General features: G+C 44.1%; 1 protein-coding gene across 1 annotated transcript in view; it reads right to left on the reverse strand.

Annotated features, from left to right (window-relative positions):
- Positions 1-14306, reverse strand: part of Rtn1 (reticulon 1) — a 195956-nt gene that overhangs the window by 92167 nt on the left and 89483 nt on the right. Inside the window, exon 2 of the mRNA XM_050153575.1 lies at positions 3771-4544. Coding sequence (XP_050009532.1) covers positions 3771-4544 — 774 coding nt within the window. The remainder of the gene's footprint in view (positions 1-3770; positions 4545-14306) is intronic.

A 14306-nucleotide genomic window follows, 5' to 3' on the forward strand; every position in this document is an offset into this window, starting at 1 on the left:
TGAGTAGAGAGAGCAATCGTCAGAGTAGAGAAATGATGTACTCTGTGCTTTAAGTGTCTTAAAACAACTGCTTTCTTTCGAAAGCATGCAACTAACATTATATGGTCTGAATAGGTCATACTTAGGAATATATACGGGTAGACGTTTACGCCTGTGATAAGAATTCATTAAGAAGGTCATGAATTTGAAGGAGAGTGGGAAGCAGTATACAGGAGAGTTTGGAGGGAGGAAGGAAAAAGGAGAAATGTAGTTATATTATGCCATTGGCCATGCCAGAGGACCAGCGGCTGACAACTGAAATTCCATGTGTCAGCCCACCAGACCTATGGGCCAATCTTGCTTAGGCAAGGTCACACACAGGACGGCAGACCCCAGAGTGTCTCTTGCTTCTGCTGTGCCTTTACGTGTTTGCTGCGGCTCTCTTTCTCTGGTATCTGGCACGGTGTGAGTGGATGTGGGGAGACCTCCACTGCCTGTAATAAAGTGTGTTTATCTCTTAGAAACATTCTGCTCTACTGGGCATTTTTACCAGTGGATTGTCAAGAAGATGACCCCTCCATAAGCTGTATTGTCTAATTAATAACAACAATGATTGCCTGTTCAGAGTTTTGATGAATAAAAATAAACACAAGGATATGTCCCATAGCTAAGGCCTATAAATTAATTCCGTGTTGGGAGTTGCTCAGGTTAGTGATTAAAAGGAAAGCACCTGAGTCCAGGAGCCAGGCTGGCTCTAATTCTCTTAGTGCTGAAAAGAGGCAGTCCCGTACTATTAGCTAAAACAAAGCTTCAAAATAGCATCAGGTTAGACCAGATGCCTTGTTAATAGTTTGAAGATAAATAACCCCAGAAAAGAAGCTGAAAGACACACAGCTGAGCTGTCTGACTCATTAGGCTAGGCTCAAAAATACGAAATGGCCTGATCGTTGCTAGCTCTCCTTGCTGGGTTTAGTTGATGACCAAAGGTGCTGGTGATAAATTCCATACCCATTTCTGCCCTCAATTTCCTGATATAAAAGCTATTGATGAGTGGCTATGTACCCTCAAGATTTAAAGTAGAGCTGACTGGTTCTTTTCCATATATAAGTTTAGGTTTGTGATTCCTTTAAAACTCCTTATAAGATTCCCTTTCAAGATAAGTAATAAAGTAGTGGGCCCTTTCTTTGTAACTGAGTTTCTGTATCACTATTTGGGAGCTGGCTGGCAGGACACAGAAGGACTTGCTACACTGAGGAGAGGGGAACAAGGAGTCACAGCCTCTAATTTATGTGAGTGAGGGAAAGATGTCAACAGCCACTCAGACGGGTTGGGGCTGGGAGAGCACATGGGCAAGGATTCCACAGCACAGAAGTATGGCAGTCAGACAATGAGCTGATTCAAGGGACGATGGAGGGGGCGACCTTACGTAGGATGTGTCTTCCCTGTGACACATCTCACTCTGCTTTCTTCTGGTGAAAGATCCTGATCACTTGAGCTAGTGGGCCTGGCTCAGTTCTTGTCTGGCATTCCTAGGAGTTCAGACTGTGCCAGCTGGCCTGCTCCTGCATCCAGCGGGAGATGGGTGGGTGTCGGCGCATTCTGCAGAGCTGCAGCCTAGGGGATGGTGTGGTGAGTCTCTGTTGTCACTATCCTCCATCTCACTCTCAGTGACCGTAGACTTCAGTGTCACAGAAAGAAAGGAGAGCCAAGGAAGACAGCCTCACTGTCGCTACCCTGGCAACTTTTTCAGTGCTTGGTACACGGGAGGTTGAAAGAACAGTCACAAGAGAGCTACTTCAAAATGTCAGGACAATGGTGCATCATCATCATCATTGTGTTATGTTCATACATGTTAGCATGTGTGTGCATACAGAGGTCAGAGATTGATATTGGTCATCAGCCTCTATGTATGATGATGCAGGGTTTCTCACTGGAAACCAGAGTTTGCCAATTCAGTTAGTCTAGATAGTATATTCTGGTAATTTCCTCTCTCCAGTCTCTAAGCACTGTGCAGTAGTGACACACATCTTAGAGGTAACCAAAAGCTCTCTGGTTGAACTTAAAGCCTGCTGAATAGGAGGGAATATATGCCTGTAAACCCAGCTAACTGCTTGTGGCTAGAAATGTCCTAGACCCTAGAGGCCAAGCCTTTCTTTCTTGAAGGAATCCTACTTAGAAGTCTGCCACTGACACCTTCTTATATTAATACAGTTTCTAACTGTATCTTAAATACTTATGCTGGTACCCATATTCAAGTGTCGTTCTCACCCCTCACCAAAGAAGCCGGTGGGGGCTTGTACAGAGAGAGCTCCACCACTGGTCCAAAATACAGAGGATAAATTGCCATGGAAGTTCAAGTCCCAGTTAGCATGTCTGCAATTCAACCCCTATACATCAGGGAACATCATGGATGATTCAGTAGAAATATTGGAACCAGCAGAGGACCAGGATGCCCTACTATTAGACACTATCTTCTAGATGTGACAGGGAAGCTGTACCCATGAAAACTTAGCTATGTGGGTACCTAAACAAGACCTATGGAATGGCAACACCAGTCTACATGCCAACAAGGATAGAGGGCATTCAAAAGGTTCTACCCCTAGATGAAGAGCTACAAACAGCTAGCACAGTTTTGTTTTCTAGGAACGCTAGACAAGCAAGAGCTGGGCCAGATCCATTAGCTAAGCTCTCTCTGTCTTCCTCTCCCTCCCTCCCTCCCTCCCTCCCTCCCTCCCTCCCTTCCTCCTTCTCTCCCTCTCTCTTCCCCTCCCCCTCTGTGCATGTGTGTGTGTGTGTGTGTGTGTGTACAGGTTCTGTAAGAGTGCATATGTGTGCAGTGTGTAGAGGCCAAGGGACAACCTTAGATGTTCCTCAGAAGCCATCCATCCACCTTGTTTTTTGTTTTTTTAATTTTTTCCTGAGATAAGCTTCTCTCTGAGACCTCGGGCTCCCAGTTCAGTAGGGCTGGCTGAGCAGAATCTCCAGCAATCCTCCTGTCTCAGCTTCTCTAGTACTAGGGTTCCAAGTATGTGCCATCACACCTATCTCTATCTCCCTGTGTGCTAGGGATTGGGTTCGGGTCCTCACACCAATATTCAGGTACCTTTACTTACTAAACTCTCTTCCCAGACTCTAGAAATTCCTGTTTTAATCAAAACACTTTTTTCAGTCTCAAATATGCAATCACAGGTAGACTTCCACAGAATGAAAGAGAGTAAAGCCACAGTGCCAGGATTGAAAGGAGCAGGGAGGATTGTCCCTCTTGAGATTTCCCTTTCCTGCTTGTACCACCCCTAAAGGAACCTAAGCCCCTCCTACACCAACCTTTTCTGTGTCACAGATGCAGAGACGGTATTAGGCATCTTGCATATCCTGCACAAGGTCACCCAGACACCATCCTTTCCCCATAATGCCTCCAAGAGCCCCAGTGGATCATGGGAGAAAAGCTAATCTCCAAGCAGTGGCACTTCGGTGCTCTGAGCTCAGGGCCATGGGACACTGCTGATGTTTCTATTATGTCGTCCTTACCCCTTTCCCTATCAAATAATGACAGAAACACTTTACAAAGAAAACGCAACAAGACTTTAAGGGGAACCCCAGTCTGAAACTTATATACAATGGGTGCAGACTTGAAAAGGCTGCCTGCCTGCTAAGTCAATTAAGAAAATGTGATTTAAAGGGACCACAAAAGCAAGTATTTTGGATGTAAGTCTTTGTTCCTTCATATTCTGAGATTTCAACCCCCCCATAGCCTGGGGTTTCCCAAAGTGAAGAATTATCAATGTCTTTACCTGTTCCAGAAGATGGAGGAGTGACAGATCCCGGACTGTCATCTTCGGGCTCTGAGACAGTGACAGTGGGGACTGTATCCGGACTTGGCTTCAGACACAGGTCTTGCTTCTCAGGGGTCGTCTCCTGGGTGGAAGTCATGCCAGAAGGTTCGATCTCCGTCAGGGTAATCTTGACAGGGGCAGAGACCAGAGGTACTCTGGGCTGCTCACCAGAGAGATCATCTATGTAAGGAGCAAAGGTAGATTCTTCAAATAAGTGGTCCTTGATGATCTTCCCCTCCACAGGAACTGGTTGCTCAAGTGGACTAACCCCTTCCGGTTTTGCAGAGATTTCGGTGCCCTTGTCTTTTAAGTCCAAGTCTTTGTCTTCTAGCCCCAGGTGAGGCTGCTCCTGGCCTTTTGTCTCCTGCGGCCTGGTTATGTCAATGTATTTATAGGCTTCTGCTTTCATCTGGTCCAGGGGGTCAGCTAGGGTCTTGTCCACTTCGGTGGACTCAGCAGGAGTCATCTCTATTCCCGAATCAGAACTCAATAAGCCATGCGACTCCATCCCAGGCACTTCTGGTAAGGAGGATCCAGGGGTCCCCAGTTCCTCAGGACTCTCTGAAGTGGTAATGTGGCCATTTTCCTTCTGAAGGATTCCTGTAAAGTATGCAGGGTCCTCCCGAGGTGGATGACGGATGTCAGAAATCAGCGATGTGTAACACGCCCCTTCCCCATCTTTTAGGGCTGAGGAGGAGGAGTGGTCCAGGGCATCGGGAACAGCTGCCACACCTGTCAATCAAAATAACAGCGGATCATGAGTAGCCTACATGGCTGGAGGTTTCTCTCCTGCCTCATCTACCAGCTGGCACTCACTGAGGAAGTACAGCATCCTTTCTCAAGACCTTGGAGCCTCAGCATGCTAATCTTCCTCATCTACCTGATAGTATACAACTCTGCTGTTTTCCAGGCAATAGACCTCAGCAGGCCACTGACTTCAGCGTCTACTAACTACCTTAATAAACTCTGACTTCATCGACTCGGTTTGTTAGAAAAGAAACTCTCATCACATTCTATATTCTTAATAACAGCCCTTGAAGTAGGGTGGGAATGGAAGAGACTCCAGTTTGTGAGCAGTCCATGGCATAGATAGCTGGGAAGGGCTTGCTCCTGGAGGCTCACCCATCTGTGCTTCAAAGGACTCTAGAGCCTGTCCTTCTCCTGGGCTCCTGCTGCTTCCAGATTAAGCCCATCATCCATCGTCTATGGGAAAACGCACCCCTAGTTTGGAATCTCATCCCAAAGTGTCATTAGCTCAGTAGTATGTGTCTATAGTTCTCCAGTCCCCCCTTGCTGCTCCTCTGCATGTTTGCTTCCATTAAGCTCATTTGCTTTCCAAATTGCAAGCCCTTGACTCCTCTGGCTGCTACAATCTTTCCTCCACCTTCTGCAGAATTTCCTGGGGCTGAGCTTAATGTTTGGCTGTGGGTCTCTGCAGTGGTTTCCATCAGTGGCTGGGTGAAACTTCTCTGATGATGATTATGCTAACTAAGGTCCACTCTATGAGTATAGCAGAACATTATTAGGAAACATTTCATTGACTTTTTTTTTTTTCTTTGCCAGTCATGTTTGTTCAAACTCAGGTCTCTGAGTCACCTTTACCCCTGCACATTTTGTAGGCAGGGCAAATGGCAGGCCAAAGGTTATATGCTTGGTTTGGTTTTCAACTCCCCCAACTTGAAGTTTTGCCTGGTCACAGGAGGTGGCCAGTTCAGGCTAAATAACCCCTCTTGCTAAGAGTCTTAGCTAGGGTCACCCTTGTAGATTCCTTGGAGTTTCCATTGCACTGGGTTCCTACCTCACCCCAAAATGCCCCCTTTTCCAGTTGTCTCTTCCAGTTCTCCTCCTCCATTCCCCTCTCCCAACGTGATCCCTCCTGTTCCCATTCTCTCCAGCCCCCAGTCCACCAGTGGAATCTATTCGATTTCCCCTTCCCAGGAAGATCCAAGTGTGCCGCCTTTGATCAGACCCTACTCTTATCCACACAGGTAAATAATTTATTCCAGCTATAGTCACCCTGTTACTCTCTCTTGTCCCCATCCCGCCTCGTACAGATTCCCTTCCTCTTCCCAGCAAACCTGATCTCTAGTTTCATATTTTTAACATCCCAATGAGTTTCATTAGAGTTCCTTATGGGATCATGGGTAAGAAGTTGTTTACAAGAGCGTGGGCACCTTGCCAGTGGCATGTGCCTGAAACCCCAGTGTGGTGGAAAGGGGGAATAGATGGATCCCAAGGGTTCTTGGGCCACCAGCCTAGACTAGTGAGGGGTACTGACCCTCATGACCAAGTCCTCTTCAAATACTGTCTGTCACATTGGTTAGAGATGCAACATATAAATGTGTAGGGGTATGACATTCAGACCACAGCTCTGATGGTGCCTGCAAAACCACACCCTCCTGTTGTTCTCCTCCTCGTTCTTAGAGCATGGGGTTGATAGTGATCACCCACTGTATAGCTTATCTTTACACAGGTCCATGGTACCTTGGGATAACTTCTCAGCTCTTGGAGTTTGAGGCTCATGACTGGCACATTATACTGTGTAGTAGGCATCCTATACAGATGAATGGATGGATGGATGGATGGAGGGATGGGTAGGTCAATCAATCAATCAATGACTAGACTCATGGAATGAAGCTACTAATATGAAAGGAAAATGAATGTAAGCAAGCTGCAAAAAGCACATTTTAGCCTTGCATTTGGGAAACAGTGAACAAATGTGCGTTATCTGGCAATGGAGCACATGTGACCCCACTATAATAGTCTGACAAAGAGCAGAACCTCTACTTTGTGGAAGGCTGGATGGCACAATCATAGGGAGCCACTCTGATTTTTGAATTGAGTGACAGTCACAGATCACTGCACTCTGACACCCAATGTCCTTCCTTCATCCTTTCCTGTAAAACAGAATCAATGATCCTGGAGGCAACGCCTCAGAGATTGGAGGCTCCCAGACACACCCTGAAAGAAGGGACAGAGTCCAGATGACATTAGTAGTGTTTGAATGTGCATATAAATAGAACGGACAGTGGAGAGGACTCTCTGCCCTGAAATCCTGACCCAGCCTGCTTGGTCTTACTCAAAGGCTCTTCATTTCAATTAGAAGGATTGCTACCCCACTGCGAATACTGCCAGCCAGCGGGAGCGGGAAGTGGAAGAGTCAGTGTGAGAACCCCAGCACTCACAACAGTTATGAAGGTTATAGTTCCAAATACCAACAGTCCAACAGTTTAATATTCCTCAAAACAAAACTCCTAAATGTCTGAAATTTAAAAAAAAGAAAGGAAAAATATCCAGAATCACTCCTAAAGAGTTACAAAGCCAAATGCTGAAACCTAAACAAATTCCCTAAATCAGAATTCCCACTGAGCAGAACTGGTTCTACATGAGGGTTGAGAGGTGAACGGCTGGGGAAGAAGTAGAGAGTTTTCAGTCGTACACAGGATGCCTGAGTGCATGACTACTTGCTAATACATTTTATTTTTTACTTTTTTTTTTAACTGAGGGAATTTCCAGGAAAGCCCATGTGGGTGCCTCAGTGGAATAGCTCTACCCCACAGAAAATAAGAGTGAACATCTTCTCTGTGGAGAGGCATGCCCCCCGCAAGAAATCCAACAATAGAGATTCATTGTGATGTAAGGTATCAACATATTGTTAAAGGTTGTTACGTAAGCCTGCTGAAGAGATTACTACTGTGCAATAGCCTATAATCAATTTCTGTAATATACTTCTTCATGTGTTGAATTTTGTGATTTTTCTGTTATTTCAAATTGTCAGCATGCATGTTATAATTTCTTATACCACATATTTCTACTTCACATCAATTCCATAATTACCCGTATAAATAATGTATTGTGAGTTCCTTTTTTATTTTCTAGTGTTTGAGAATTTCATATGTGACACCTGTGCTTCTCCCCCCTTTACTCCTTCTGTGTCCTCCCACTGCCTCTCAAATTCATGACCTCTTCTTCTTTATTATTATAAATATATGTGTATGTTATATAAAATGTGTTATATATCATGTATTATATAACACACACATATATGCCTATACACACACACACATATATACACACACACACACACACACACACATCTATATATCCTGCTGAGCCCATTTGAGTGTTGCTCATACGTGTATGTAGGTAGGGATGACTGTTTGGGATTACCTATAATGAGGCTTGTTCCTGGAGAAATTCTCTCTCGTCAGCATGTAGATGCTTATTTAGGGGTGGAGCCCTGTGAGATTTACCCCATCCACATATTAACATGTCAATTGGCCTTGTCATTGTGTGGGTCCTGCTTAGGCAACAACACGGCTAAGATTTCACGGGTGTAGGTTGCCACTAATACATAGAAGCCACTATCTCAGGGCAGGCATCCTGGTCCCCTATTCTGACAGTCTTTCTGCCCCCCTCTTCCATGCTAGTCCCTGAGCCTCATCTGTAGGGGTTGTGGGTAGATGTGTCAATTAGAGCTGGACACTCCGCGGTCAGTTATTCTCTGTATTTTGGAGGCTTGTGGATTTCTGTTACAGTTTCTATCTGCTACAGAAAGGATCGTCTTTGGTTCAGGGTGAGAACTACACTTATCCGTGGCTATAAGGGTAAGTATTTAGAATGCAGGTGAGAATTATTCTAGTTCTGTCTTCCTTTAGGGTCCATGACTTTTCCAGCCAGGAGTAATTGGCTGCGTTTACAGTACCAGACATGAGCTCTTTCCTGTTGAGCAAGTCTTAAGTCCAATTAGATGGCTGTTGGCTACCTACCCACCCCCGTGATATAAATAGCGCTATTGCACCCGTGGGAATATCTTTTTATTCCAGTCATTATTACAGTTGTAGGCTTTACAGCTGGGGAGAACTATTGATTGTTTTTTTTCCCCCTGAGTCAGCTTGCATAGAATCTGAAGAAACTAGGAGAGCCAGTCCTCGGGGAGGGGGGTTTAGGTCAATTCCAGTTTGATTCCTCCAGGCCTGTGTCCAAAGTGTATGCTGTCTTCACTCTTAGGGTCCAACTCTTCAAGTCCTGGGAAGCAATTAAGCAATAGCCTATACTATTTCAGGCCTCTTCCTCTGTATTGTCCCAGCAAAAATTTCCCCATTGCTTTCCTGTGTCCCCTTCATAGCTCCTGTGCCCCACCATTACCTTCTTTAGGGATCCCCAACCCTACGATCCCTTTTGACTTTCCTTGTTTCTGCCACCACCCCAGGGTCTATACTCAAGACCTAAAGACTCCTAGCTAAGAATCACACATAAGAGAGGATGTCCAGTGTTTGTCCTTTGGTGGTACTGTATTGTTTTCTCCATCTCGCATGGCTGAGAGAGTGTGGGATTTCCTGCAGGACACTACTCCTAACTTTGCTCTTCAAGAATTTGTCAAGCAAGTTTGTTTCCAGACTGTGCTTCTCACCTAGGTCATTTTATCTGCAGCTGTGAACATAGTTGCACTCTGGAGGCAATGACTAGCCCAAGAATGAGATGAAGTGCTATAGAAAGATCTAGAACTGATTTCCTGATACCTAACATGACATCGTTGTGATCAAACAGCTGACAAAAGGCAGGCAGATCTCTGTGAGTTCAAGGTCAGCCTGGTCTACAAGAATGAGTTCTAGGGCAGCTAGGTCTGTTACACAGAAAAATCCTGTCTCAAAAAAAAAAAAAAAAAGCTAGAGACAGCTAGTGACTACTGAAAGAAGAAGAAGGAGGAGAAGAAGCCTTTCTCAGGGATAAGCCTCCTTGGTTGACAATACAGAGTTATCAGCCCTGAAACTACATATACCCCAACAATATAAAAACATACCTAGCATGGTGTATTCATATAGTTTTCTGTATGTGTATGTGTATGCATGTGTGTGTACAACAGTATTAATTTTTTATGAAAGAGGCTATCAACTTGAAAGTAGGTGAGGATGTGGGAGAGGTTCTATTTCAATTTAAAACACATTAAGAATGTAAATGTCTGCCAACAAATGAATGGATAAAGAAAAGGTAGTTTATTTGCACAATAGAATATTACTCAACTTTAAAAAAATGGAAGCATAAATTTGTAAGTAAATGGATGGATCTAGAAGAAAAATCATCCCAACTAAGGTACCCAGACCTACAAAGACAAAGATAGTATTATTCGCTTTTATGTGTTAGCTTTTGAGTCTTTGATAAACAAGTTACAACCTATATAAGCACAGAGGTTAGGTGTAGAGTAAGGGCCTAGCAGGAAGGGAAGGAGTTCCTGAGGAAGGGGAAATAAAATATTTATGGACAAATAGAATGGGGACTAGAAGGAGAGGATTATGTGTAGAGAGAGAGAGAAGAGGGAAAGACAGCTAAAGTAAGGGCCATTAGAGGGGTTGTATGGAAAACTAGTACAGTAGAAGCTCTCTAAATATATGTGCATGAAGGGATCTAAATGAAACTGCCAAATAACAGGAGAGATGGCGCCCCAGCTAGTTTCTCTCTCACCACCAAACGAAACCTTCAGTGTTAGGAATGGGTTACATATAATTGAATTTTTGGCTGAAGGGGACCCGAGGAAACCCCCCAAACAATCCAGGCTATTGCCAAAGCTAGTGTTTGCTCTCTCTGAACTGTTTGTAAAACCCTATTGCTGAAGGCAACATCTGTGCAACTCATCGAAGCTAGAGGAGCAGAACTGGTGCCTATCTAGAGCCTTCATCCCTACAGATGAGTGTTCCTAGTACTGGAAGGTACAATACACACTGCAAGAGGAGACTGACAAACACCAACCCAGCCACAACCCTTCAGTCTACAATGGTGACCTGCCTGCAAGACACACTGGTGCAGTAGTGGCACAAAAGTTACGGGAGTCAGCTGGGCGGTGGTGGCGCACGCCTTTAATCCCAGCACTCGGGAGGCAGAGGCAGGCGGATCTCTGTGAGTTCGAGGCCAGCCTGGTCTACAAGAGCTAGTTCCAGGACTGGAACCAAAAAAGCTATGGAGAAACCCTGTCTCGAAAATAAAAAAAAAAAAGTTATGGGAGTCACCAACCACTCTCTGACTGGATTTAAGTCCACACTACAAGATGGAACCCATGCCCAACACTGCTCAGATGGCCAAGAACCTGGGACTCAATAGACCATGGACCTAGGGGAAAACCAAACACTACTGTTCTGCTAAAGGAACATAGTAATAAAAGGACTCCTAACAACATTCTGCTATGCCCAGGGGTCCATGTCTCACTCGGCCATCATCAGCTGAGCATCCTTCTGCAGAAGATGGAAACAGGTACAGAGAGCCACAACTGAGCGATGTGCAGAGAGTGAGTGAGAATCCTCGGAACGCTCAGTCCTAGATGGGACATCTACACACCCCTCCCCTCACAGCTCAGGGAACTACGTGAAAGAGGAGCCAGTATGGATGGAAGACACCAAGGGAACAAGGCCTTTCCAGACACAACAGATGTACCTATGAACTCACAGAGGCTGTTGCAGCATGCCCAAGGCCTGCATGGGTCTACACCAGGTACAGAGGGTGGATACAAGGACCCATTCCTAACAAAAAAGCTATCTCCAATGGACAACTGCTTGCAAAGAGAAATTAGTTTTCTTAGAAAGAGTCTCATAGTTGCACAAAGCACACTTAAGTGCAGGCCCCAGGCCCAGCATGAGATGGTCAGCACAGAATGAACTCAATGGTATTTTTGGAGGGGTTTGGGTAAGTGTTTTTGAGGGGGCAGATATTTTTGCCATATAGGGCAAAAGCCCTACCTGAGACTCCCGTCTTCTCCCCTCCCCTTCTACCCTCTCCCATGGTTCCCATAACAAAGAGTGTGGATATTGATGGGTGGAAAGGTGGGAAAGGTCTGGGAGAAGCTGGAGGGAGAGAAACTATAATCAGAATATTTTATATGAAAAAATCTGTTTCAATAAAAAGTAAAATTATAAATAAAAAGTTCTCTGTAAAGGAAAAGAATAGATTGTAATAATATTTTTCTATGTGAAATGTAAATTGATATAATTCTTTTTGGATAGTTTATAAAAGTAAAAATTTAAAATATATAATTTTAGTGCAGTTAAGTGAATATAATATATAATTAGCAGGATCTAATGTGTTTAGCCTTGCAAGTGTGATATGAGTGAGAAAAATAAAGAGAATCACAAAAGTACATTTTGTTTGAAAATGCACCCTGCCCCAAAAGCCTAACAAATCACCTCTAGGTCTATAAGCACATTTTTGTAAATCTAATAAACGAAAACAACCATCAATATAAATCTATTGAATCTAATATACAAATAAATTTCTTCTTCATATTTCAAATTTAAAAAGTCATCTAGATACCCCAAAAACTTAAAAATTAAATTAAAAAAAATTAAATTATATTTTTAGAACGATATCTGGAAGATTTTAACTTTCAGTGTTTCATTTTTCAAGGTTGTTTTTTATTCAACACTCTGGATCATGGCATTTAGAACTATTATTTAGAAATATTGACCAAACTTGTGTAAATCACAGCTTATTCTTTCAGTTTTCTCATGCATTTCACAAGGGACCAGGCTAGAGTCACGAGAACACTGAGTGACCCAGTGCTTCGGATGTAGCCACGCCCCCTTTCCTTTGAGTGACACACCCTGAAAATTTCCCAAGATCCTTGAGTTTGAGATGTTCCAAACCTTATGCAGCGCCTATTAGGTGGGAGTCTTGCAAACAGAAAGCCCTCTGGACAGTAAATTATGAGGCAGCCGAGCCCTGCGGGGATTGTTGGAAGCGAGCAGCAGAACTGAGCCTTGGGGCTCGGGAAAGCCAATTAATTCTTGTCAGCTCTTCCTGCAGAGCTGGCAGCTGTGGGCACTGAGGGATCCACTCAAGAAGCTGCCTAGGTAGAACCTGTCCTGTAACACTGTTCAACAAAAGTGCCTTTCTTGTCTAGCCTACTACATATGCATGTCTTGTCTTTACATATGCATGCATCACTATTATATGTGCACGTGTATATACATATTCTGAGGGAGCTTCCAGGAGAGATTAGTGTGTGTGAGCCTCAGAGGACCAGATGGGGAAGATCTAGCTACGGAAATGAATGTAAACATATTGTGTGAGGGTACTACACACTGATGGGGCATGGGGGGGGGGTCGGGCTGTGGCTCTGAGAAACAAGATGTCACAATAAGTAGTGGCTGCCATGTGAGCCTGTCTGTATCTATCCTGTAACCCACTTTTCTCTATGTTGAATTTTCTTCTGCTCTTTGAGGCTTTTGTATTACAATTACAAATTTGCTTGCCTCTTAGTGATTCTTTTGTCCTTGCTCCCCACCCACAAATTCTGAATAATCCCCTTAATCCTTTGTCCTTTTAAAGATTGAAGTTTTTCAGAGTGTACAGAGATCCCTCCGAAAACATCTGAGTTCAGCAGTTCCTTTGCAGAACTTTGAAGCCTGGTTTATGCAGAGGCCACTTCACACCAGGAATGAGCATGTGAATCCACAGATGCCCCACAGGTGGGAGCCAGGCAGGGAGGGCAGACGGAATTCTGTGACCTGAAGGCATTTGAAATGATGTTTCCAAACTTTCATTCTATAAGAAAATTTTAGGAAAGTGCTTATAACAAACACAGAAGGATCCACAGGTCACAATTTAGTCAAAGAACGAAAACAGTGCCATCAAGTCACACACACACGTACACACATGCACACACACACATGCACATGCACGCACACACACATGCACACACACCCATGTGCACACACATATACATGCACACATGCAGCTAAAGGCCATAGAAGTGTGCATACAAGCAAGTGCAAAGGGCAGATATTTGATTTTTACACTACTTTGTTTTTAATGCTCTGGCTGCAGAGGAATGTGAGGACAGACTTCCTGAAAAGTTACTGCCTTTTTCCTAAGAAAAGTTTGGGTCCTAAATCCCCTAGCTCCACACTAACTCCTGCTCATAGGATGGAGTTCATTCCAAGGGGCAGCCTGCTGTTGCTGCTTCAGCAGTTTGGATTCTAGCTCTGCTAGAATGCCAGCAGTTGTGAGACTCGGGGCAACTTAATGTCTTAGAGCTTCAATTACTCAATCTTTAGAACAGGGAGAGCAGTAACAGCACCCACCATTCTGAGCTACTATGAGAATTAAATGAGATATGATTTAGCTCTTTCTGACCCATAGTATCACTTAGTAAATCAGAATGTTGGTTTGATTATCTCATTTTTTGGGAAAGGACGTAGCTACCACTCTTTGGATGGTTTCTTTATCTCTACTAACATGCTATAGGGGTAGTTTGTATCAGAAGGTACATGTAGATGATCCCCACTTTGTTGCTCTCTAGGATCTGCCTTAGATGCTAATGTCCCCAGGACAAAGTCACACAGTTCTACATGACTCCCTGAGTTAGTAATGACAGGGATAATGGTCCTGTTACCAACATACAGTTGACTATGTTGAACATGAAAACTAGAAATTTGCCAAAACTTTGCACAGGAAAGAGGTGTGGGTATTTTAAACCTACAGGTGAGCTTTCTTGTCTGTGGACAG

This window comes from Alexandromys fortis, unplaced genomic scaffold (genome assembly GCF_014885135.2).
Source record: "Alexandromys fortis isolate MF-2015 unplaced genomic scaffold, M_Fortis_MF-2015_v1.1 scaffold_82, whole genome shotgun sequence".
NCBI classification, from domain to species: Eukaryota; Metazoa; Chordata; class Mammalia; order Rodentia; family Cricetidae; genus Alexandromys; species Alexandromys fortis.